This window comes from Colossoma macropomum, unplaced genomic scaffold (assembly GCF_904425465.1).
Source record: "Colossoma macropomum unplaced genomic scaffold, Colossoma_macropomum, whole genome shotgun sequence".
In the NCBI taxonomy this organism is placed as follows: domain Eukaryota; kingdom Metazoa; phylum Chordata; class Actinopteri; order Characiformes; family Serrasalmidae; genus Colossoma; species Colossoma macropomum.
This window is the reverse complement of record NW_023494792.1, coordinates 25,066,443-25,093,802: the sequence shown is the minus strand read 5'-3', so window position 1 is coordinate 25,093,802 and position 27,360 is coordinate 25,066,443. Positions and strand designations below refer to the sequence as shown.

At 39.8% G+C, this 27,360-nt stretch overlaps 1 protein-coding gene across 4 annotated transcripts in view; it reads left to right on the top strand.

The window, feature by feature from the left end:
* Positions 1-27,360, top strand: part of anks1b (ankyrin repeat and sterile alpha motif domain containing 1B) — a 257,933-nt gene that overhangs the window by 211,726 nt on the left and 18,847 nt on the right. For all 4 annotated transcript variants that reach the window (XM_036576704.1, XM_036576703.1, XM_036576706.1 and 1 more), the window contains 2 exons: positions 22,814-22,921; positions 26,993-27,181. In XM_036576704.1, coding sequence (XP_036432597.1) covers positions 22,814-22,921; positions 26,993-27,181 — 297 coding nt within the window. The remainder of the gene's footprint in view (positions 1-22,813; positions 22,922-26,992; positions 27,182-27,360) is intronic.

The window sequence follows — 27,360 nt, the reverse complement described above, 5'->3', positions numbered from 1 at the left end:
TGATGTAGCTCAAAAATAGTAGAAATTTACACCTCATTAAAGTGGACATACAAAACTGGTTTTGTAGATAACAGTGTGTCATACAGTGGCGGAATTTAGAGATAAATTAAAAACTTGATTTAAGACATGGACTATTGTTTAGGCTTGGAGTTTTCACGATGGTGGCTGGTGAGACCTCAGCTTTTATTATTTGTTAGTTACAATAGCCTCCAGGAAGCTTCAGAAACCAATATATTATGTTTTGACTGATCGCCTACATTTAAGGTAAGAAGAAAGTTGAATACATTTGATTTAGTGTTGTCCAAGTTAACATGTTAGTAACGTCTTAATGTGTTAAATTGTTAATGACCCTTATTTTTGTAATGCTGTTAACTAATTTTTCCGCTTTGACCCTTCAAACTATGTGTAGTAGTGCAGGCTGAAGCCCATCTGCTTGTACTCTGTGTGTTGCTATGATAGATTAGCCAATTTTGGTGTCTTGTTCAAATGGAACCTTTAAGTGGCTTTTAAAGTGTATAATATTTTTGGTATCTTCAGCAGACTATACTGGACAGCGCTCACACGCTGGTCTCATTTTGACTTGAATTTGAATTATCTAGCTTTACATATAGTGATCAGTACTGAGTCACTCATGTCTTGCAGGTTTGCAGGATGAAAGAGGGCTATGTTAGGGAACTGACCATTTTGCCAGAAATCACATAAAAGTTTAGAGTCTGAAAGGGGACGTGACTGACCCCGATGCTAACTGAAGACAGCAGAGCTAATGAAAGTGGTTTTATTAAAAATCTGAGGTTGAAACGTTTTGCGTGTGAAATAAATGACAATTGTATAGCAAAGTTTTGTATAGCAAACAAGATCCAGTGATCGCTGTGTCAGTAAAATATCTTCGAGACGGGGCGTGAGCAACATAGCGTGAAAAGCCCTGTTTCTCAACGACTGAGAATTGGCGTGCAGACTGCAGGTCACCTAGCAATGAGGTTTCGCCTGGCTAGTAGCGAACGAAAAAGGAAAAGAGAAAGACAGACGAACATGTGGAGACGAACGGACTTATTCGCATTTATAAGCAACGCGAAGATGAAGTCGCTTCTCTTTCTGATTTTCCCGTTCCACCTTAAATGGTGCCGCATTTACCTTCGGCGCCTCAGTCAGAATTTAAGGTGGAACGGGGAAGGTTAAGCAAGAAGCTGGCGAATGAGAAGCGGCTTCAGCCTCGTAAAACAGCCGAAAGCTGAAAGACATTTTACAAGAAACTATTCAACTTCTGAGGAAAAGGTTTCTGGCGGAGATGGAAGAAAAGTGGCTACAGCTAAAGCTTAAAGCAGAGTAGAGTAAGTCCGCGTTTTTGTTTATATTGTTTAGCCTATACTAGGACATTAACACATACTGAGACATACTGGGCATTAAATGTTGTGGCTCCCAAGGTGGTTTGATTTTTGCTGAAAGGTCAAAATGGCTCTTCTTATCATTTGTGTTGTGACTCCTGACCTGATTTTTTTTTTTTTACACATAGACATATATATATATGTTCACTGGTTGGAACATGCAGCCACTGGAAACCTTGTTCGCATGATTTTCGTGCTCAGGTTCACGATTGTCAGATTTGAACAAGTGAAATGAAAAGGTGATCAGCTACACAAAATAATGCAGTGACTTGCGATTAATGTTTTTTAATTGTTTGGCAGCTTTTGTTAGATTTTTTTGCCTGTTGCTTTTTTGCCGATGAGTAATGAGAGTCTCACTGCTCACAGTGCACCAGGCCTTTATTTAACAGCAACTCTCCACTAGATGGCCCTAGTGCGCCTCAGTTCAGATCCCTTTCACAGATAGATGCAGTAACACTGAGGAGCGAACGAGCTGGTGACTTGTTAGGACTGTCTGATAGAGATGAGGGAAAAGAAGTAATTAGGGAATTCACTTTGATTGGAGGGTTTTTGGGACACAGAGCTTTTAGGAGTGTTATTTTTATGTGAAAAGAAGGATTTTGGTGGAAAACATCTAAGCAGAGCTGTGAGTCTGGAGGAATTCGCATGTTTTATTGAAGAGAAAAGCACTGAGCTGCAGTCCAAACATCCAAGAGTGGGTGTGTTAGTGTGTGCACTGTTCATTTTTCAGCAGAGGTTTACTTGCATTCCACACTTGTGTGGACCTGTGTGAGTGTGTGTGTGTGAGAGAGAGCTGCCGAGGTTAACAGTGTTCATAGTGGGGCTCAACATGTTTGCATTTTCATTACAGCTTTATCCACATGTATAGACTCCCACACACCAGACACACTGTGCAGACGTCACCATACACAGTGATGCTACTTAACAACGTATCTTTGTTGCGCTGTAAAAAATGGATTACATACATAGTCTTTCACTTTCACTCATTACTAACCTAGTTATATTGTATTTTACCTCATACAGTTAGCTCAAAGACAGTGGGCTTGTGAAGAGTTAGCTGAGATCAGACATGATAAAAATTTAATTCCATTACATCTGTTGAGAGGGTAAAATGAGCTTGATTTTGTTCGTCATTGCTTTTCTACGATGCTTATTCCATAGTATAGCTGTTCTTTAACTTTAGCCTTTAGACGGCTGCAGTAGTCTTTCTATGCTTCCTTTGTTGAATTAAACTTATTACAAACGCTGACCAAAATGTTAGGTGCTATACTGCCCTCTACTGAAGTATAAAGTACAGATATCTTGTGCTTCTTCAATATGTGAGTGTATAACATTACAGAGAAGCCAATTTTCATATCAAAAGTCCTAGTAGAATATTATTACTTTTACTCAAGTGTTTTGTATGGGAAAATATATATATTCATGCATTTGAGGGCATCATAATCATCTATGGAACTGAAATAGCGGCACTTAGCTGGGTCTCTGCCTAGTGGCCTCTGTACTTGAGAATGCTGCTTTATAACAGTGTTATAAATGGAGCACACACCCTTCACTTTAGTTTAAGGCCCCTTATGTCAGTGCAACGTAATTTACTACAGAAAATGTTCTGTTGCATTTACTGACATGAGCTGTTTATAAACATTCAAGCGTTGCTTTAGAAATTTGTTATTTAATGCTTACGCTTATGTTCCAATGTAGGTAGTCTTTAAATAAGGTGTTAACCCTTTTTTGTATTGGTAATATTTTCAGGCATATTATAATTTATTATCCTCTGGTTCTGACTGTTATGAAGCTGCTTCAGAGAGAAACTTCTGTGGCCACTGATCATAAATAGCAGACAGTAATCTTGAGAAAACAATCTGGAGGCCCCAGAGCTGCAGTGACCAAATCTTCACCCAGTTTGTGTACTTGTTATGGTACATTTATATGCTAGTATGAGTTATAGAATGTGGATACTCTAGGAAGTTCTCTGCCTTTCCATAGGCTCAAGGTTTAGCCTACACTGTACACATTACCTGTTCTGCCTGTTCTGGAACCAGCTGAATCACTTTCAGTGCTGTTGAAGCAGCGTGTGGTCCAATCAGCAGGGTACAAACCTGGCTTCAATTCTCGTTCTCACACAGTTCCCAAACGTGAATCACAAAGATTTATGTGTTCTTCAAACAGCAGGTACAGAAGCTCTGCTAGCAGCATGTTCCAACTGCCTGCTACCTGACCCCAATTTCTGCGTACTTTATTTTCCCCTGTCACATCACTAATGACAAAATGTATGTTCTGCTCAGAGCATAAAGCACTACATTACAGTAGTATAAATGGCTCCTAGGTGTTCATTGCATTTGGACTCTTCTCGTAAATAGGCCACCTAGTCAGCATTAACTTCCAGTTTCTTACATTAAACATTTCCATAGTTAAGTATGTAGTTTAGAGTTATGTCTCAGGACTCCTTGTTTTGGTTTTCAGTCAAAATTATAGTTGAGACTGCTAGTAGGATTATGTTTATTGTTAGGTGTAGGCCTGTGATGATGGTTGTGGTTAGAATTATGGCTCTTGTAGCCTCAATTCAAGCCATCCAGATTTAATTATGCCAGACATCACTTTCTCAATGACATATGTATCCGTCGTGACCTCACTGCAGAACTGGGTGGAGTGGAATTTAATTATCTCTGGGCACAAACACAAGTAGATGATGACTGTAGGTTATCCTGTATTGAGTCAAACCTGGATTCAAATAACAAATAACGTCTGAGACAAGTAATGTCTGAGATGTCCTTTCTCCACTCTCTACGTTAAGTTTGGTCTTGGGGCTGTGGTTATGGACAGCTTTAGGATTCAGCATGTACTTACAGCCTTGTTTCATCTTGTCTGAACATGTAGCAGCTCTGTCTCCACGTTTTACACTGACCCACCTAAATATCCGCTGCTTTTTTTCAGCTCTCTAATAGGCCTGGGCAATTTTCTGGTTAAAATTTGTGATTATCGATAATATCGACTCCCCCCACAACTCCTCCACCCCAAACACATAGATGAGGTCTGCTGCAACTTTGAGCTTGCACGCTAATAGCGTTCCCTACTGGAGAAACCTCAGACTTTAAGTGATTGTGAAAGCCATGCCCCCATGCTTTTCACATTATAAACAAGGCGTTTTCTGTTACTGTTACAGAATTTCCATTATTCAGCTAACCACAGGGACACTTAAGCTGTATAGTAAATCACAGGCAGCAAATACAGTGGGAGATTTGAGTGGGGATTTTTTTCTACTTTACTTTATTAAGGCCCCATTATAACTCAATGTTTTAACAGTAAAAATGAATAAAACATTAGAGGCTCCCGAGTGGCGCAACCGTCTAAGCGTTGGCCCTATCATCAGGAGATTCGATCCCTGGTGATGCTACAGCCATCCGTAGCCGGGAGTCCGAGAGAGCACAATTGGCCTCGCTCTCTCTGGGTGGGTGGGATGGCCCCTCCTTCTCCCCCCATCACTCAGCGCGATGCTAGTCAGCGTAGGCGTCTGTTAGCTGACGCAACAGATCTGGCGGTTGGCGCTTTCCTCTGAGCGCGTTCGGCTGTCCAGTGACGTTGCGTGAAAAGAAATGGTGGTTGGCTTCACAGGTCTCGGAGGAAGCCTGTGTTAGCCTTCACCCTCCTAGCGTTGATAGTATCATGTGATTGGGGGAGTCCTAACTAGTGGGTGGAATTGGAGACGACTAAATTGGGGAGAAAATCGGGTAAAATTAAAAAAATAAATAAATAAATAAAACATTGAGTACAAAATATTCACTATTATTTATTTCCTTTTTTCTAAAAACAACAGCCACAGAAGGGGATCAGAGGAACCTTCTCTCCAGGTTAGAGCTAGCTGCTCTAGCGCAACATCCAGTCACTTTAGCTTGTTTTTTTACTGCAACAAATCAGTTTGAGGCAAGCTATTTCAAGTTCCAAAGCATGTTGAGATTTATTTTTGATTCCATTCACTCAAGATTAACCTAACGTAAAATAAAATAAGTAGAAGGGGAAGCCTTGTGGTAAAGCTAGCATTACAGTGAACTAGAACTAGTAACAGGTAGCTTCTCAGCAAACCTGTCTCTCTCTCTTTCTCTCAAACAGAGAAAAACGGACTATTGGTGTGCGTACCTGCACACCTTTTAAACATGAATCCCAATTTCACAACATATTTACAAGCTGTGTAACATTAAATTAGTTCTCATTAGTTCTCTCTCAGTTCCCAAAACATTGATTATTACTTTTTACACGTCGTTATCAGGTTACTCGTCCATCATCGATGATATCCAATAGCATCGCCATATCGCCCAGGCTGACTCTAGTCATTTTATGAGGGTGTTAGCGTTCATAGTCTGCATTTAAAGGTGCAGCAATCATGAATTTTTATGGCTGCTTTGGATTTCTTTACAGATAAATTTGCTAAAGGTACTTTTCATAAGCTGATTATGAGTAAGGATGTGCATTCCAGCTAATTTTGATATTCAAGTATCCATACTGTAAGTGTTCATGAATAGATATCTGATGAACCACATTCAAGGAAAAACAAGGCAAAAAAAAAACAAACAAACAGACTTTGGCTGAAGGTAATGTAGTGATGTAGGCTTGCCTTTTTAGGTGACAGCACTGGTGTTGCAGAAAATATAGCAGCACGCAAAGGAACACATTTGAAAACGTGTTTTATTGTTCAAAAACAACCAAGGGAAATCTGTAGGTATTCATGTTGGATGAGTAATGGAGGCTGCCTCTTCAGAAGAGCCCACAGAGCTAACCAGTGACACAGTGGATGCTGATGAGGACTCGTTGTCTTCTACGCCAAGTTTTTCTCCCCAGTGGAGGATGTGCCACCATGTTATTTTGTCAGATAAATGTATTTTCAGCTAACCTCAGCTAGCTGGTCGGCCTAGTTAGTGATACATCGGCCTCCTCATTCACATCCTTAAAATGTGATCCTTTGGCAGCATGCTCATGTTCAGGCATTCATGCAAAACCGTCTCATTACACTTGTTGGCCTGTATGTTTTCTCTTCCCGTGATGAAATGATGAAATGTAATGAATACCTAAATACTGATATCAATATTTGGATACTGGCACCTCAAACTGAGTTAACTGAGTACTTCAGTACCCAATGTTCCCTAATTATTAGCCAGGATATTACGTTTTGTCCTGCTAACATTTTTCTTATTACTTTTACAAATATATCAAATGATAAGGATCAGTTTATGACTGAGCAGCATAGAGAATGCGCAAATAAATATATGTTTAGAGTTGAGTAGATATGAAATAAATGGCCTGAAACCATTCTAAACACACCCTTTGAAAGAACGCAATTTAAGCAACCAGCTCAGCGGAGAGATAACAGGCTCCTCCAGTAGTATTACTGTAAGCTAAAGCATGTACTGAAGGATACAAATTAAAATGCAGCATACAAAGTAAAGAATATGTTACATGTATTCAAAAGTCAAAACTGATCAAGTGTTGTGAAACCCAGTTTTGGAAAATGTTTAGCTTGGTCCTAACATAACATATCTTAATCTCATAGATGCACTAGAAAAATTATTATAGTACATACAAAGGCTGTTTACAAAGTGAATACATTAAATACTGCTATTTACTGAAATGTTCATGATTATAATACAAAAATAAAGCTCATGAATCTCCCCTATGTTAGTCATTAGCAATTCCCATCCAATTGCTTGAATGTTATCTTGCAAAGTAAGATCTGCAGTCTGCGAGAAAGAAAGCAAATGTGTGCTTCCTCCAATACAAATAAACCTTGTTTTGATCTTCTGCACTTGCAGCGTCATACAGCAGCTGAACAAGCTTGTGAGGACAACACTGACTGCTCAGTTCTGTGACCCGAGTCTCAGACGCCCACAATTGGGCAGCATCGCTGTACTTGTTCAGTAGAGAGCAACTGAGGCAGTGGTCACTGACCCTGCTCTTCCTGCTAGTTTCACCTCCAAACTAAATCTTAGACGCTTGGTCTCATTGTGTGTGTCTGAACGCAGTCATTAACTGGACCAAGTGTGGAGGACTGAGGTTGGAGCTAATCTCTAAAGGGCAGTAGATCTTCAGGAGAAGGATTGGTGACCACCGAAGTAACCTCTCCTTTCCATCCCTGCTCATCAAGGATGTTTGTGGCATCGTTGTGATTTAAACCAGCATCCTGGTAATAGGATGCTATCCTCTAGGCAAGCTAAATCAACTCAGAGCTCATTAATTATGTTACTAATAGCAAATTGTTTATTAATACTCTACTCACTTGATTACCATGATTACACCATGATTATGTTGATCTCATTGATGTCAATTAACTCAATAACTCTGCATTAGCCCACATTTGCATGGTGGTGTTGACATGTAGAATCAGGTTGGTGCATGTGCTTCTTCAAGGAGCTTAAAAGCATCCATTGAGGATGCAGTGGCGTCACTGGGGTTCTAATGGTAGGCGGCCAAAAGTCATCAAGCCAGTAATAATAGTTTAGCTCCTTTTTTCTGATAACTGTTACCCTGTTGCCATGACTGCTAGCAGTAGTTACCATAGAGACCACTTGCGTGAAGTACGGGTGATTCAAATCTGACGTGTGTGTGTGTGTGACGCACGTGTGCGAGCGTGTGAGTGTGCGTGTGTGTTTTACGAGTTTTCATGTCCTTTGTGTTGTGTTGCTGTGTTCATTACCTCCTCCATCACCTCTCCAAAAGCACAGATTGCAGATTGTCTCTCCCCACTCCAGCAGATGGCTACTGCCTTCGTTAACACAGCAGGTTTATCCACCACACACTCTGTAACAGACACACACACACTTTATTACTCTGTGTCTCTTCCTCTCACACTTCCTCTCTCCTTTCACAACCTGAGAACTATACCAACATCTCCTAAAGTCACAAATGCACACACTAAGGGTGGGCAGTTTGACAGTATTTATCGATATTGTGATAAATAACAATAATTGGTGTCACATCATGCTTTTCTGAGCATACCGTGCATATTATCAGTCCTTAAAGAGAAAGTAATAGTGCAGCACACTATGTGAAACAAGTACAAATAATAACACCATTTAGAGGGCAACAGAGAGTAATGTTTGTTTATTTGATGTTTACTAATAACACCTTTAGGGGTCAGCAGTGAGTAACGTTTATGTATTTGATGTTTATTAATGACTCCTTTAGAGGGCAGCAGTGAGTAACATTTATGTGTTTGATGTTTATTAATGACACCTTTAGAGGGCAACAGTGTGTAACGTTTGTTTATTTGAGCTTGAGCTGTTTCTGTGATCAGTTGGGAGCTGAGTATCAACAGCTATGTAAGATAGCTAATCTGCCAATTTGGCTTCCTGCCAAAAAAGAATTAAATTGTTACTTGTTATTATGTACATGGCAATTAATGGTCAGCTTAAATTTTATGTTGGTGACAGACTTATTGTCAAACCTTATATATTTAAATATTGTAAAAACTATATTTTGCGTATTTTATATATTGTGTACTTTTAGGCACCCTTGCACACTGTGCCTTCACTGAGATAAATGACTTTCTTCAGTAGCTCAGAATGTGCTGAATACTGATTTTGTGCTCTTCTGTGAGGATTTGTTTGTGTGTATGCGTGTGTGTGTGTGTGTGTTTATGTGTAAATGAGGTAGGAGTAAAAGCCTGCTATGTGCATGTAATAATGTTTTCATTCTGTGAGCGGTGCTGTCTTCATGTAGTATCACGCTTGTGTGTGTGTCTGTGTGCGTGTAGTAGTGTGGGTGGATGAGTGTGTGGGCTCATGTGTTACACTAACGTATCCTGCTAGCATGTTTGGAGTCTGGTGTAATGGTCAGGTTGAGAGATAAGATTGTTCTGAACACAGAGGCACTCAAGACACAGAGATGCAGTGATGGTGACGTAGACGTGGAGTTTATATAAGCTGCTGCAAATATACTCTTCATGCTGACACGTTCAAATACCTCTCTCTCTCATTGTCTCTTTATCTATCTATCTATCTATCTATCTATCTATCTATCTCTATTTCTCTCTCTCTCTCTCTCTCTCTATATATATATATATATATATATATATATATATATAAAATCCTCTGTATCTATATCTCTCCTGTTTTTCTCTACCTCTCTCTTTTCTTCTCTCTCTCTTGTTCCCTCACTTTCTCTCTTTCTCTTTTTTTCTCACTTTGTCTGTCTCACTCTGGCTCTCAGTTCAATTCAGTTCAGTCTAGTAAGTTTTACTAGTATGACAATAGTTAGTTTTGCCAAAGCATCATTGGATCACTAGAACAATACCTTTCTCTCTTTCTATGTCTCTCACTCTCTTTATCACTCTATTTCTCTTGCTCTCTCACACACACACACATGTGGCCTCAAACACACACACACATTCACAGCAAACAAAGCATGCAAAGTATTCCTGTCATGCACAATCACGCCTGTTCTTGTTGTTCATGCATTTTTCCCTCTGTGGTTTTTAAACTCCTCCGCCCTTGCAGCCCTGGATATTGAGGAATCTCACAAGCTTGATAGGAGAGACATGAGAAAAGGAGAAAGATAAAGAGCATTGAAACAAAGACAAAGATAAACATGGAGGAGAAGGAGAGAAGGAATCTGGGTATTAATCAACTATTGCACGCTGAAGCATGTTTCATTATCACCTCAGCATTATCACTACTCGTGCTATAGAACTTGACTGACGTATATGCATTGAAGTGCTGCTTCTGGATATGTAGAGCGCTCTCATCTCTTACTGCACCGGGCTGAAGCCGAGCACCAGCAGTGGGAGGGTTAAACAGCAGCTCTGACAGAGTCACACAGAGAGAGAGAGAGAGAGGGAGCGAGAGGTTTTACAGCATTAAGGCGCATGGCTGCGGAGACGCTGATCTGCAGAAGCAGACCAGCTCCTCTCTGGATGGGAGCAGAGTATCCATAGTAACCAGGCAGAGGGAGGACGAGGAGCGCCGGACCAAGAGCAAGGGAGCGAGAGCAAATGGGATAGAAAGAGAGAGTGATAGTGAGAGAGAGAGGAGAGAGAGCGAGAGAGAGAGAGACGTGTTGAGACAGAGAGGGCTGAAGCTGAAGGAAGAGCGCAGCGCTGGAGAACATCTAGTAGCGTGAGGAGACTGGAGAAAGAGGAGAGAGAGAGAGAGAGGGAAAGAGGTAGAGCAGGGGCCTGGATTTCGTGAGGAAGGAGCTGAATTCTTTTCGTCTTGTGTGTTCAGAAGAAACATTACAGCCATTTAACTGAAAGAAGAACGGGAGAGAGAGATAGAGAGAGAGAGAGGGAGAGAGGGAGACTGTAGGTGGTAGACGGTGTAACGTTCTGTCTAAAGAGCTGCTTGGTGGTGTAGTGAAGCATCTTCTTGAAGAACCCAGGATATCACTCTATCAGTTTTTGCACATCTACAACCGCAAAGAATCCAGGTAAGGGCTCACGTCTCACTCAGACGCACACATAGGAGCAGATGAAACAGTGCGGCTGACAGCCACAGGGAGGGGGATGAGGGAATAAAGGAGAGTTCGCTACGGCCGAGTGTTTTGGATCAATGCGCTGTGAAACCTTTTGTTCTCAGATCGCTGCAGTACCTGCTTTTATTTTCCTCTCCTAGATCTAATCTGGGCTGCACTAGACTCTCTGCCTCTCCCTCTCTCTCCCACTCTCGTAGTGCACATGTGTATATGCGTGTGCATCTGTCCTCATGTACCCCACCGCTGAGTTCTCACAGTCCTCGTGATCTGCAGGTGTCAGAGTTCAGCGTGGCGAGCAGTAAACCGCTCCCATTAGACTGAATTATGCAGAAGAGAATAGAGCTGAAGTTATGCTTTAATAGAAGTGCATTGCGCTGTTGTAATGCTGAAGTGTTGGACCGGCACTGTAGTAATCTCATCACTATGCCGCTCGCATTCAGCTGAGATAAGCTGTCTGCAGTGGACTCTAAACTCTACCACTCAGTCTGGTGGAATTGGAAGTTTACTATTATGCAGTTATTAGTGTAACCTGAAGTTGATTTTATTAGAGAAGTTTTTTAACCACAGGAAAATTGTATTGCTCAGATGTTGCTCTTTGATGGCTCAGGTGATTCTCCTTAAAAAAAACAGATGCATGAGATACAGGAGAGATAAGGGAGTGATGAGAGCTCAGTAGCAGATAAAGATGATTTTTTTGGCAAATCTGAGCACAGCGTGTGGCTTTATTGCAATCTCGACTAAAACCCAAGAGGAGACGTGAGATTACTGAGCTCTTTTGCTCAGGAGAAACATCTAAGACCCAGGAGACACTTGCAAAAGTCTCCTTTGTCGTTCCATCTGATCTCACTGTTGTGTATGAGAAACAGATTTTCAGGAGATCTCTTTTTGATTCTTCTTTCTTGTGGGTTTACATGTAGAGCAAAATGTATTTCTCTGATTGAACATATTGCCTTTGTGATTTGTGATCACCAATCAGGATAAATATTCCACCTAATCTTCTGTGTCTCATAGTCCAGTGACTTGCAGTGCAGTCACCTAAATCTGATTGGGATTTGAGAAAACAAGTTGATTGATTGCTCAAAATTGGCAACTTTTGTGCTTACTGAGTGCTACAGTGTATACAAGTTCTACAGGATGTGGTTGATTGGTTTATTGTTGGTTAAGATTGGCAGAGCATGTTATTTGACTCTAAACTCACTGCAGGTTAATTTCATTGAAAAACGTTTGCTTCCTGGCCATGCGACTTAATGAAGCATTAATCTTCTGCCTGCTGCATGCTGATTGGTTTGTTGAAGACTGACTGTGTATGGTGTAGTTTGATTTAGTGGTTAGTTCATCTGAGTAATACTGCTTTCACTATGATTTGAGCACCTTCACTAAGCTTAATTACAAATGCAAATGCTATTCCCAGAAATACTTTGTGCATGCGATGTGTGGATCACAGACTATGCACAAAGTCTGCATTACTCAAAAGCCCCCAGTGTCACAGACAGACTGCAGCAGGACTGCACTCTCATTCCCCTACAAAAACACCAGCTGTTGCTCAATCTGCAGGAGACACAACACAGTTAGAATCATTTACAACACCAATCCAACTGTTTGTGTATCTAAATTTTAGACACAGATCAATCAGGCAAATATACATTCATGGTCCTCATAACTAGGCGGCGGTGGTCCAGACACAATACTTGTCTCAAGTGATAAATGAGTGTTCAACTCATTCCACACTGGCCTACATTTCTGTTTGATATGCACTCTTTTGTTGTTACCAGTGGGCACATTGCACTTTTTGAACTCTCTAAAGTGAACAGCCAACATATTTGCTTGAGGAATGTGTGCTGGTGATTAGTTTGAGACTTCCCTCAGAACCTGAACAGTTCTTCTTGCATGTCCTAGCAGGTTTAGTAGGTGTGATTAAGGTGGATGTTGCTTCTTGGTTTAATGGATTTCATAAGCCAAGCTAATGACAGCAAGGGGAATGTGGGGATTGCACTTTATCCTATTATGTCTGACACCTCAATCCTTCCTCATCTGAAACAAAACAATGGTGCTACATCACTGTGTTAACCAATCACATCACAACTCCCCCTGATTTCCATCTGACACAGTCACTTTAAATCATACTGCTTAGAAATCTGTTAGCACCTCATTCAAGCCATGGGTGCATGTTGTTGCTGTCGAAAACTGCCATATCACCAATATGTTCTATATCTTTTTAGCAGAATGAAAAAATTAATCTCCGGATGTTACTGGAGTTGCTGTCATTTCATATGAAAGCAATAATCAATATCTTTGCCCTGACTGCACCAGCACCTACCCTGGCTGTTTGTGAGTGCCACCAGAAAACGTTATTCAGTGCAAGGCTGTGTTTTCCTAGCATTCAGAGCGCCCTCTGGAGTTCTGGTTGAAACTATTCCAAATGGTAGGCATGGAAACCCCTCATAGTTGAGATCAAGGGTATATTTAGCTGGCTAAGCTTCTGTGCCAGTCGGTTTAATGTAATAATGTGAAATATGATTGATGTAATGAAGGTAACCGTACAGGCCTCGGTCCAGTGCAGCTCTGCTGGTGTGGTCTGGACACTGGGCAGAATGACACTAGGCTGAATGAGTGTCCCACAGCTAATCTGCATGCTGTGTGTCCTTATGGCGCTCTCTCAGCAGTGTACACAGCTGTACGAGAGGCCAGAACGCAGCATCCACACACGCTGTCAGAGTAACCAGTGTTACAGACTCACATTCTGCCACATCAAAGGGGATTTAACATTTGCCCCATAAGCAGTCTGTTCCTTACTAGAATATAAGTAACAGGGTACAATAGAATGTGAGTTTTAGCCTTTTAGTTTTTCCTTTTAAGAGCCAGTTTGTTTCTCATTTATTTTTCTTCTTGTTGGGTTGTTCTCACAACGATTACAAAAATGCAGGATAGATGCAACTTGAGTGTATATATCGCTGCTTTCGGAACAAAACCTTGCATCTCCACATTGGTAACTTTACAGAAGAAGGAAAAAACATCCTTTATTTTTAATGTAAGTCAATGGAACCAGACTTTTTACCAAGTAATTTTGGGCCATTTCTTTTGGTCGGTTCATCATGAAATTTATATACAATATAAAGGACGACAGGCATTTTCAAATTATGTAAAAAAAAAAACTGAAAAACATCAAAAATGGAGATACAAGGTTTTGTTCCAACAGCAGATATATGTAGGTTTTAGTTTTTGGTGTTCATGATGCAGAGGTTTGGACATATACAGTACTGTGCAAAAATCAAAGACCACCCTTCGTTTATTTAGTTGAAACAGCCAGTACAAGTGCAAGTTATTCGTTTTTCATAAGATATTTCTGAGGAGATTGGATATAAGATAACCCACTTGTATAAGGAAGAGGACGTCAACAAAAAATAAATGAAAAAACAAGAGTTGTCAAAACTGGAGTTCAAAAAGTTAAGAGAAAAGAAAATCAAGCTCCACTCCACTGAAAAAATCCTCAGGTATTTTTGTCCATCCTTCTGCTGTGAGAAGAGCAGCTCAACACTGTGAAAGGATGTGTCGCTGTCAAGAAGCCTGAGAAAAAAAGACAGACATAAAAAGAAGAAAAAATTGAAATAAAACAAAGAAGCTGCTGGTGTTCTCAGACCATCCCAGAGTCCAGACCTCAACATCACTGAATGTGTTTGGGATTTCTTCGAGCGTGAGAAGCAGAAAATACAACCAACTTCCAAGACTGAACTTTGCAGGTGTGGAAAAATATCACTGCAGATTCCTTTGACAAACTGAAATCAAGCCTCCCAAAAAGAAAGTTGTAATAAAGGCAAAGAGGGGTCACACTAAATACGTAAAAATGTTATTTTTAATTGTTGAGGCTTCTGTGTAATTTTGTTAAATATATGTTCACTGTTTGTTTTCTTGATGATGAAAAATCAATATCTTGTACTTAATGAACTTTTTGACTGGAATGAAGTAAATGAAGGATGGATGTTTGCACAGTACTGTAGCTTTGGGGGTTTTGTCTGTTTTAGTGTGCATTCACTGTTTGAAAGCATTTGGAAAAACTGAAAAAGGCCAAATGTCTGTGCTGCAGAGTCCTCTGCAGTTATTCAGCTTTACTGAGAAGCGACAGATTTTGAGCGTCGCCTACCCCAGTAATATTCCCACTTTAGCATGTGTGTATGAGTTGGTGGGGAGGTGTGAGGATGAGTGTGTGTATTTGTGTGAGTTCACTTGCTTGTGTGTGCGTGTATGTATGTGTGAATGCTGAGCAGATTGCTGGCTTCTCCTGCCTTTATGTGTGTCTTGTTTTCTCTGCTTGCTTTCCTCTCTCCGTCTCTGATCTCTCCCACACACTGCACACGATTTCATCCTCTGCGTTTCCTTACTGCTATTGGCCAGTGATTAAATGAAACACATTTTCTCATTGGTCCGTTACGTCTGCGCTACTAGTCAGCCCTCGTGCCGTTGGTGCTCTGTTGTACAGTATATATTGCTTTACTGTGCCTGGAGGCCTGCGGATTTTTACGCATAGCCCTAGCTCTGCCTCTGTAGTTGCTAGGTAACCGCCTGACTCTGGTTCCTCTCCAGTTGTCCCCTGGTCGGGAGGCGCTGGTTATAAATGGATTTGGAGATGAATGCGGTTTAGTCACGAAGGTACAGGCAGCCTTTTGGACACTAACTGATAACGGTGATGGAGAGTGGAGGGCAGCAGTTGTGACCGGTCACAACCACTATTGTACTTCATACGGGACCCACAGCCTCTCCTCCTCTCACCGTGTGCTGGTGTGGATAGAGTTACACTCTGGGAGATGCACGGCAGTGGCCTGAAATATGAATAATGGCAATGAATTGATTCACGAGCTGTACTGAAGCGCTCTCACATGGAGAAAGCACACAAACACAGACCTCATTACACTCTCTATGAGTTACTTGGCACATAAAGTCAGTCATATGTCACCTGCAGTGATGAGAGTATTGATTTCACATTACATAGATCTTGCAGTCAAGGGCTTTTGCAGGGCTGTTATGCACTGGGACATGATAAATGCATAGCTGATATTGAGAAAATGTGCTGCCTTTGACAGTTTTGCCAAATATGTTTGAAGTTGGGCTTATATAAAAAATAATTAGCACAGTATTTCCTGCAAAAAAAATCAATTATCAACCCCTGCACACACACACACTAGCCCCCCTCAAACATGCAGTTTAAACCTACTTTCTATACTTTCTTTAGATTTTCCATTTTTTAGCATTCACTAAACTGAAACTGAAAATCTTTAATGAAATCACATAAATAATACTGAGTAACTCAACACCTTTTGGTAATAAATGACTCATAAATCACTTCTCATTTGAAAGTTTTGACTCTACACAAGTGCATTCATGAGCTCCTGCTGGTGTGGGCTCATAGCTGTTGCTTCTCCTCACATAACACACACAAAAGTGTCAAAAATGATGTTAATAAATTAACTTCACACTGCTAAAAGCACAGTTTGGATTGGTAAGACTAGTTTGGGTCAGTAAGAGCTTGTAATTGTTTTGTTTATTCAGAGTAACAAGAAAACATGACTGATGTGTGACTTCTATTCCTATTCATGTGTTTTCTTGTTCAAAAAGGTAGTGACACCAACTGAATAGAAGTTTTGGCTTTGTTAGATGACATGCTTTATCAAATAAATGCAAAAACATCATTCAGAAATTGCATAATTAACCGCGTTCTGCAGCCTCCTAGTGGCTCAAGTATTGACTCAGGTATTTTGAATTAATAATGATCAAATTGATCAGGACACTGTTGGCTCTCTGTGTGAAATGTGACTGTGTTGAGCTGCTAGTGAGCAATGAGGGATAAAAAGAGAGTGAAAACAGTTCACATCTCCACATATACAGCTATGCAGAGACAAAACAGCAGAACTGCAGCTTTCTTCATATCAATCATTTATAACTGCCACAATTAAAAAAAATTCAACACAATAAACACACTTTTATACATTTTGACTTACTTGTTCACCTACAAAGATGAAAATCTACTTTGCTTTCAGTTTTGTAAATTAAACACATTTCCATCAAAATATATTCTGTATATTCTGGACCTCCACAACAGGCGGAAATTGTATTTTATGGCTGCTGTGAAAAGGATTAGGAGAAAAGAGTAGAACAAATGGCAGAAATATTCATTCTTTTGTCTCAGCTTTAAAAGATTAAGGGTTAATAATAACAGATTTAATGTACAATTAATAATATTTAGCAATCAACAAAATGATTTTGGCCTTTCATTTTCGGCTTTTCAGTCATCACCAATATCCGATTACATGGCCCTATTGCTCAGACCTATTATAAGGACAACTCACAAAATCAATACACACACAGCTTATTGATCAGTGTGTACAATATAAATAGCAGAGAAAAAAACTGAAATCATGCTTGATTTACAGTGGGGTCCAAATGTATGAGACCACTGGTGAAAGTGCTTCTTGTTTGCGTTACTTTCTAATTTAATACAAAATTTTGTCGTTCCAAAAGTTATCAGCATAATAAATTGAGTGAAAAGCAGAACCTTTAAATGTTTTTATGAATATCAGAATTTTTATCATTTGGCGTGTCCTATTTTGCTGTAATGACAGCATGCTCTCGAGACACACTCTCTATAGGTTTGTGCAAAGGCCTCTGATCAGTAGATGAAGTCCTCCTGAGAGTTGTTTGAACATGACCTTTTGCTAGTGACCTAGAAATAGTGCAGAATATTGAATATTTCCTCTTCGTTTTACTTGTGATAACGTTTCTTTGTTTATCCTAGATTTTGAAAGTGGTCTTGGAATTGGGACCCCACTGTGTGTGTGTGTGTGTGATGGAAATGGGTTTGTGTGATGTAAGTGTCTCTGACCATGGCCCGAAGATGAAGAGTTGGCTGACGATTGAGACAGACATGGCCATGTGTTGTCAACCAGAAGAAACACAAACGCCTTCAGCTTCCTCCCTTTGCTCGTGGGTCATTCGACCAATCATATCTAAGCCTCCCGGCTCATTACCCAATCAGAGCGCTCATGCTTCTTCCTCCTCTTGAATAACCCAGAGAGGATGTTGGGGTGGGGGTTGGGTGAATGATGGGAGAACAGGACTGAAATGCGAAATATCGAGGAGGTGGGGGTGGAGTTTGGGTCACGGTAGGATGTTGTTTGGGTCATGGAGCAATGGAGCGTGGGACAGAGATAAAGAGACAAGAGAAGCAACGGGAGAAAGAGAGAAGGACTTTGTGTTTGCGAGGTCATTAAAAATCCAATGCTCCAATGGTGCAGTGAGCAGAAACAAGGCTGCTTTCATGTCGATCCCATCCGCCTGTGTGTGATCAGCCAGGCCTCTCAGCCTCTGAGGCCTCAATTAGCAGAGAACTTATCATCTGTGCTGTTGCTCACTCTGTGCTCCACTGCTTTTGTCTTCTTGGGCTCCAGGCATGAGATCATGTGGGGTGATATGTCTGTGGGGTAATGGTTTGACCTCAGCTGACCCTTTGAAGACCACAAGTTTTCTTTATGTAATGCTGTTATGTATGCTTTCACTCTTTAGACGTTAATTATCTTGACACATTCAGATAGCCACACGCAGACATTCGTTTAAAGTAATAAATTGTCGAAAAATAAAAAGAAATTCAACTAGGGCTGCAGCTATTAGACCTGTTTAATTTAAGAAATCGAAGAAATTCAGCTAAGTAGGACTCCAGTGATTAGAGAAAGTCAACTACATCGATTATAAAAAAAATTGATGACATAGATTTTTTATTGTGTAGGAGCACTGGATGATGTTCAGTCTGTTTTAGGATGCTGTCGGGACGATGACGTCATGTGTGTTAATACTTAAAATTTGTAAAATATACAATCATAAAATCTTGAGCTTGCCAGTGATTCATATCAGCCATAGTGTTTAGTGCAAAACCCTTTAGCCAGTGATGAGCATCTTTGCTGTCAGAACAAAATCTCAAAAATGGTAACTGCAGGAAAAGGAAAACTCTTCTAATTTTCAGTGGATGTTAAAGTAAAAAGACTGATTTCCAAGACTTTTTGGATCATTTCTACTAGTCCATTCATCATGAACTTTTCACACAGTCTAAAAGGCAGCTTGAACTTTCAAATTATGTAATAGAATAAAAGACAAAAGTGGAGATATAAAGTTTTGTCCCAGTGATATACTGTCAACTAGGCAGAATCATATAAACATATAAACATATAATCATATAAACAGAAAAGGAAAATAGTTAAATGATGACAGAAATGACAATAGATAAAAAGATAAAAAAATAGAGTAAATGATAAACTAAAAAATAATATAAGGGTTTTAAATAGAAACTTATTTTATTAACCATTTGGGCATTTTAATAACCAATTAAAATATTCATTTTTAACTATACAAAAACTGTACAAAAAATACATTTCTTATATAAATGATTATTCACTGTAGCAGAAACATAATCATTAGATTAAATGATTCATTGAAAAAAAGATGAAAGATTAACTAATTGTAAAAGTCATTGTTACTAGCCCGGATAGAGAGATGTGGCCAATACGTGTTTAGTATCCGAAATTTGCTTCTTTAGTTTTGCATTGGAGCTAAGTGGCTGATGTGGCTAATAAGCAATGGAAGCTTATAGCTCGCAAATTAATGTTGTGCAAACTGCATGCCCAATTCATCTCACACTTGCTTCAAACCACATGAAGTTAAACATATTAGCAGTAGACTTGCTTGTGTGATTTCAGATACTAAACAATATAATGTTATCTATACAGTGGACAAAAGAATGTACAGTAGTACTGCACACAGTAGTACTGCACACAGTAGTACTAGCCAATGCTCATAGTAGTTGTAGTAGTCATTTTGAAGCCTGAATTCTGTCTACGCGTTGCCCATTTTTATAGATAACAGTAGTGAGTTCAGACACCAACTTCAGACACCAAAGACATCTTGACTGATTACGTATCATCACTGTCTGGACAATAAAGCAACATTTTTTCCAGATTTTTGTTGACTGTTCCTATTGGTCTGTTTATCATGAAATGCTCACATATTATAAAAGGCAGCTGGCATTATCAAAATCAGTTCATTTCTGAAAAAAAAAATCAGGACACAGGTTTTTTCCCCCAACTGTAATGATTTTGAGTACAGGGAAATGTATTTTTAAATAGAAGTAAGTGTGTATGTCCTGGTCCTGTACGTTTTCCTCATGGCTGCTCTTATCCTCATGTCAGCGTCGCTCCAACGTGGGCGTGTTTGTCCGGAGAGGCGCCGATTACGGTCACTCTCCCTGTCCGCTGAGGCTAATCCTCTAATCAGCCCTGTTCCTCTTCACTCTCTCTAATCTAATGGGATTAAAGTATCAACTGAACTCTAAAACTGCTGCAATTACTCTGAAAAAAAAAAAAACATAGCGCAGAGGAAGAGGAAGTCGGTGCCTCCATCTGGATGGAAGGCCAGCCAAGCCTGCCTGGCTGCTGTAGTGATTATGAATCGGCTCTTAATTGGCTAGTCTGGTTAGGTAAAGGTCATATAAATAAATGAAGTAGCTGCATTTTGTGCAGTCTCTAAAGATGTAGCTCGCTAAAATGCTGAAAATAAACACACTCATGCCTCGCGGGCACTTCAGATAAACACTAATGTAATCGTATTAATCTGTCTCTAATTCAAATCATGACTTTTGTGATACGGTTCACAGGAGTCGATTAGTTCTGTATAACTTTAGTATTGTAGCATTGTTCCCTGCCTTTGTGGAAATTAGTTCCTCAGGATTTAGGCACAAACAACCACACTCGGATTGTATTTCTTGGTTTGTGTTCTTTACTGTGTATCCTTATTGAGCACTGGATTCAGGAAGGCCCTGTACAGTGGCTTGGAAATGTATGACCATGACTGTTGGTCACTCCTGCCCCTAACTCAAACAGATGGTACAGCTGTACTAGTGATGATATATATATATATATATATATATATATATAGGCACCTAAACATTTGCATTCAGTATAACTTGGGCCATTGTTACAAGAATACCTAAATCTAACACAATTTGGTCTACAAACTGCCATGATAGTGTAAAGCTAAAACAAAACATTTTACTGACATAACAAAACAATAAATCAATGAAATCATATACAGTCATCTGCAAATGTTTGGGCTCCCCTCTTAAAATTTTATGTTTTGTTTATTTTCTAAGTAAACGTAAGTTTACACATCTTCTACAACAGTGTTTCCCAACTCAGTCCTCAGGCAGACAGTCCAATTTTTCCTTCATCCCTATGTGCGAGTTAAGGAGGAGCAATAATATTGACCATCTGAGGCCCTGAGGACCGGATTGGGAAACACTGCTCTGCAGATTTTATTAAATAATAAATCAATGTGGCCTGTGCAAAACTGAAGGCACATTTTATGTTTCACTTTTTTTTTTTCCAAAATGTTAGGGTTAGGGTTAGATTTAGATTTTTTATTTGTCATTTATCTGAGAATGGACAGGTTAGAGAGGTGAAATGAGGTCACGGGTCGCTAGCAACCTGAGTTATGGATTTAACCCTAGCAAACATGCATGCTTGAACGTGCAGGCATTTTACTATAGTTCACTGTTTGATTGCAGGATAGAAGAAGGGGGTTCTTGCTGGTGTCAGAAATGATATGGGTATGCAGGAAAGCTAGGACACATCTATATGTATGTTCTCCAGTATATTGTCCTGAGAATATAACTGCCCAAGCCAAAACTCCCCATGGACAGGCCTGTGTCTTGGACATACAGGCCGGGCTGAGGCTGAATGTGGGCTGCTTGTGCCTGTGCTTTGGCTGGGCTTTTAAACTGGGTTAATGAGAACACTGCTGAGAGTCCGTCCCTCTGAAAAGTTCACCAACGATTACATAGACGCTTGGCTTCCAGCAAAGAGAGAGAAAAATACGGGAAATGCTGTTTTTTATGGTAATGTACAATATAATTGCTGCTGTATTTAGCTCAGTTTGTCATTTCCAGCATACTGTGCTTCCTCTTTACCACCCCCTTTGAATTGATGCTGTGCTGTATAAAAATGCAGCATGCTTATTTGGTTGGGATGGGAGACTGAACTGGAGCTATGGCATTCTCCTGATGGCCAGTGTGTGAATGCTGGACCACACTGACCAAACAAACACAAACATTTGCTTAGTGTTTCATACCTGAGTTTGAATGCTGCGAGAGTTTAGAACGTTATGCCCTCGTTCACTCTGGGTCATTTGACTCGTCTTTTTTTTTCTAAAGACAAGTGCAAACATTAGAATGTTTTTGTTTGTCATAGAATGTTTAGTCAATGTGATCTGACTTTAAGGGGGTATTCCACCAACTTTTCAAAATTTCTGCATTAAACGGTTATGATGTAAACAAAGTCATTCAGAGTAGTTCTTTCCCAAGAAATGAGTGATGGTGATAGGAACCAGACGTCTGAAAAGTTTCTTGTCTATAAAAGCGCCTTTGCAGAAAATTATTACATAAAATAGTTATGAATAGTTAGTTTTGCGATATATTGTTGACCTAAAACATTTTTAAATCCATTCATGGCGGAGAGGTACATGCAGATTTTGTAAGCCAAAAATGTCTCCAAAAAAAATGTGTAGGTTCGCTGGTGGTTTTGGATAGTAAATAAAATGGCTATTTTTGTGTTGTAGACATCGTGACCCCTGGTTCCTATCACCACAACTGTAAAGACATCAGAGTTTCTCTACAATGAACCATTTCACATCAGACTCTGAATGACTCAACCAGTGAATTATGCAGAAAATTCAATGGAATTCCCTTTTAAGACACATCCTGAGTGATTGCTGACATGGTGCCGTTTAATGTAAGGGTTTTCTTGGAATATTCTACAATATGTCAGTTTGTAGGTCTGTGCACCAATAAAGTACAGACTGTTCTTTCCCGTCGTCTTTCTCTTCTAGCGTTTTCTGATCTACCTCTTTCCTCTTATAACCTGTTTGCCTCCCTTTCTCTCTGTCCTCAGGTCCTTAAGATCAATTTGATTGGGCACAGAAAAAGAATTCTCGCGTCACTCGGAGACCGGCTACACGAAGACCCTCCACAGAAACCTCCACGAGCTATTTCTCTGAGGGTCAGTATCACACACACACACACACACACACACACACATACCATACACTACATGCTGCATACCATCCCACCAGGAACTTGCAGTCACAAGTTTATGCAAATTCAGCCAATCCTCGCAATATATGTAAGGACCGACAACAGTGTTCCATCCCTGCATTATTTACATATTAAATGTAAATCATGTACCTGATTTCACAGCTAATGTAAGCATGCACACTGTGCAACATGCTGTGTACTGTGCAGACCAAAATAATCCCAGTTTTTTAATGTAAGAAAATATCATGCTGTTCTTGGAGTCACACAGTGAACCTGGATGTTCTACCAAAATAAGTTTAAGAGTGCTTTATTGTACTTCTTCTACTCATGTTCTATGACTATTTATCTGTAGAAATATATTACTTGTTTTCTACTTTCATTACACAATTTTAATATAAAACATTAATAAACGCTTAACAATGTTATTATATTTTCTAGTCTGTATGTTTTTATTCTCTATTGTGGTACACTTAATTCAAGGCTCCTACAGATCCTTGAACGGTCTCATAAAGTCTTAAAATAGATATAGAATTTACGGTCATGTCTGAAAATGTCTTATTTTGTACTATTAGAGGTTTGAAATGGAGGGACGTCCAGACATGTTTTAATGGACAAGGTATTAGCTGTAATAAGCCTGATCTGGTTCAGAATTGTTGTTTCTTTTTTGCTTGCTGTTTACTCTGCTGTTGCAGAGATGCCATAAACATACATTATTCCACAAACTGCACAAGTTAGGCACATTTATAGAAGGTAATCAAGCAGTTTAAGTGTCAGTTTGAAGCTACTTTAAGGTTTAAAATGAAAACTTGTAATATCTTCAGTGCCAGTGTTTCTGCTGTTTGAATTACCATTGAATTAGTCTTTTGTCTAAACCCGACACATAAAACATGAGTGTGCGGCTGTTCTAGTCTGTTTTCTTCAAACATGTAGAACACACACTGACCACTGATGAAGGGCTAAAAAATGGCAAAACTGATCAAGTCAAACAGAATGAGAAGGCTGTGTAAGGATCATGCAATCTTGAAGCATGTTCATGCTTTTACAACCAATTTGTTTGAATAAAATAGTTAGAGTACAAGCAGTATTTGAGTTTGTGTACACTATTGTGCAGTTCAAATGGTTTTATTTTTGCTACGATGAGGTCTTTAAAATTGTGCAGCAACTCTGCTATTGTCCAATTTGTTTCTCCCTTGTGGAGAAAACAGGAACGCTGCAAATATTGCAGCTGCACAATCAAGCATTTTAGCCCACAACAATCAGAAAAACATGTCTGCACGATAATGGTGGGACTAATAAAAGCAGCATGGCTGTCATTTTCTTCCCCTGCTGATAGATACAGCGGAATACAGTACCTGTCTTTATATCCCACTAATAAAATAACTGGCACTGAAACCCTAAAGTTATGTATAATGACAACATGCAACTATTAGAAAATGCAAAGCTGCGGCACATATACTCAACCAAATCTCTCTCCTTCTCTCTCTTTTTTTCCTTTCTCTCTTCAGTATCAGCTCTGCCGCTGTCCTTAGGGACGCCTCCACTTCTATTTAATTCTCTTCTCTGTAAAAAAAAAGTGCTAGACTGTTCCTTTACTTTCACATTAATTACATCTACAGTATGAGGAGGCCCAGAACTCGCCTTGTAATCCTTTACACACTGTATGTCTTCCCTTTTCGCAAAAGGCAGGAAAGAAACCCCCTCCCCTCTCCATTTCTATCCGAGATGATCTCGTTGTACATTCAGTGCTGGTCATGCACTTCATTGCGATGGAGTTCATGGTTCTGACTCTGGGGACTGAAGGTGCTTTTCCTGTGAGACTGTCTGGATCGTGTAGCTTTTCTCCAATGTCCCAAAGGCAGCAGAGGGTTCTGCAGTAAACCTCTACCTAACAGCAGGGACAGGGCAGTGCAATGCACATCAGATGGCCAGTATAGCTTTTTATTTATTTAAGCAGAGTTTTGTTTGTCTTCTGGCCATTTTTCTCACAGCTCGTTCCCGGTGGGAATCTGCCCTGCCAGGTACCTTTTCTGAGCCATATGAAGTCTGCTGCCACTGCATTTTAGATACTGGCCAGGGCTCAGTCAAATAACATGCGTTTGACTCTAAACACATTAGCACACGGATACACCATATGACAGGTGAAGTGCTTGGCGTCAGGAAAGAGAGAGATTCTGTCATCCTTCCCCAAGAACGCTGGCAATTGGAGTTCTCAAAAGCCCTCAGCCAAAGAAGGCACTTGGCATTGCTGGCATTCAAACCAGAATCCCAACAGAAAAAGACTCGCATCAAGGAATTGTTCGACGCAAAATCAATTTTACACAATTTTCCTCAAATTTAGTTGATCAGCCAAGACATTACTGTCTTTAAGTTTCTTTAGTTTTGCACTAGAGCTACAAGGCTAACGTAGCTAAGAAATAATGGAAACTAATGACCACCAAATAGCATTGCTCAAACTGCAGGAATAAAACATCACACACTTGCCAAACCATGCAAAGTTGTTAAGTAATCCTCTAAGGCTTTGTTCAAACGGACAGCTCAGATCTGCTTTTTTGGCATATATAAGCAGGACAGATTTTCTGCAGTCTGAACGGCAGAAACCACATGAAATTCCAACTTTTTTCCAGTCGGATTTAAGCCACATTTGTATGTGGTTTCAAACCTGATTCAAATCAGACCATGCCAGTAAGAATGTTTTTGTGTTTTTGTTTTATTTTGGTTTGCCAAAAATTCACACATTTGTATATTCTAGCTTAAACACATTGATGCTTTTACAGACATTTACGATAGGTAACGTGTCTGCTTTAGTAAAGATTTGAACTTGTGTTTGAGTATTACTAATAGAGGTTGTTAGCTAACATTATTTGCTGATTAGGTCATCCAGCTCTATTGTCTATTTATTCTCTATTTATCAGTCTGTTATCAATATGTAAGCTTGTAAACGCAACCCATTAGCTAATTTTGGCCAGCCCATCTCTACTCAGTGTACTCACACATGAGTTGTTACTGTGGCAACCATGTGGAAATGCAATTATAATCTGACTTTACAAATCCGATTTGGTCACTAAAAATTAGATCTAAGAAATAAATCTAATTTGCCTTCTAATAGATTTGTTTATGTGGTTTCTGACACTGTGTGATGTCCTGTTTTCTGTATAACCTATATAAAGCGGTAGTAGAAGCCAGCTTGAGACCTGAGTTTTGTCAATTTTTCAAGGACTCTTTGGATAACTAACACATCTTGCCTGATCGACTACATATGGGGTAATGGGGGAAATTACATACATTTGATTTTTGCCCCTATGGTGCTTCGCTACTGAACTATTGGGTCAAAATAACCTATTATAATTATAATATTACGTATAATATTCTAATATATTATAATTCAGGTTTCCATACAACCCAAAGATGATATGATACTGGTGCTAGTGTTCTTAAAGGGGAATTCCACTGATTTTTCTGCATAGTTCAGTTGTGAAAATGTCGTTCAGAGTGGTTTGATGTGAAACTTGATGTTCATTGCAGAGAAGTTTACTGCCTCAGATTTCTGCATGTGATAGGAACCAGCTGTCACAATGTCTACAACACAAATATAGCCATTTTCAGAGTTTTTATATGTAATGTTGATGATAAAATACCAATGAATCAGGAAAATAATTTTTCTTCGTGAACTATTTTGCCTCACACCACCCTGCATGTACCATGACGGGATTTTTAAAAAAATATTTTATGCCAAATCTTATTTCAATACTATCATAACACAATGTCTCAGGCATCAGGCAGTGTATTTATAACCATTTTGTGCAAACCTTTGAGTGAGGGAGCTTTTAGGGGCGTTAAACCTGTCAGACATCTGGTCCCTATCACCACTACTGTGAATAATTCTGACTCAGTTTCTCTAGAATGGAGCATTTCACATCAAACCACTCTTTATGACTATGTTTACACCATTTAATTATGCAGAAATTGTGAGTAAAAAAACACTGGAATTTCGCTGTAATTCTAATGTGCTATATCTTTGCCGCATCGCCCCCTGTAGGAGCCCAGCGGGAATCACACTCCTCCTCAGCTGTCCCCGTCTATAAGCCAGACGGCCTACCCCAACGCCGGCTCACTCGACGTCCAGCACCTCATCATGCAGGCCGACGCCAGGCGCAGGCGCAATGACAACTACTTCGAGGACGTTCCACGCTCCAAACTGGAGAGGCAGATGGCCCAAGTCAGTATGGTGAGTGAGTGCACTTCACTGAAGTGCGCTACCTCAGAGCGTTGACGTATGTAAGAGGCATTAACTGAGGTAGCAGCAGCGGAGAGTGTTGTTTATATCCCATGACAGCATATGAAATTCTTATGTCAGTGCAGTTAGCGCTTGTTTGTGTGAGCGCAGACGTTTCTGTGGCTGATACA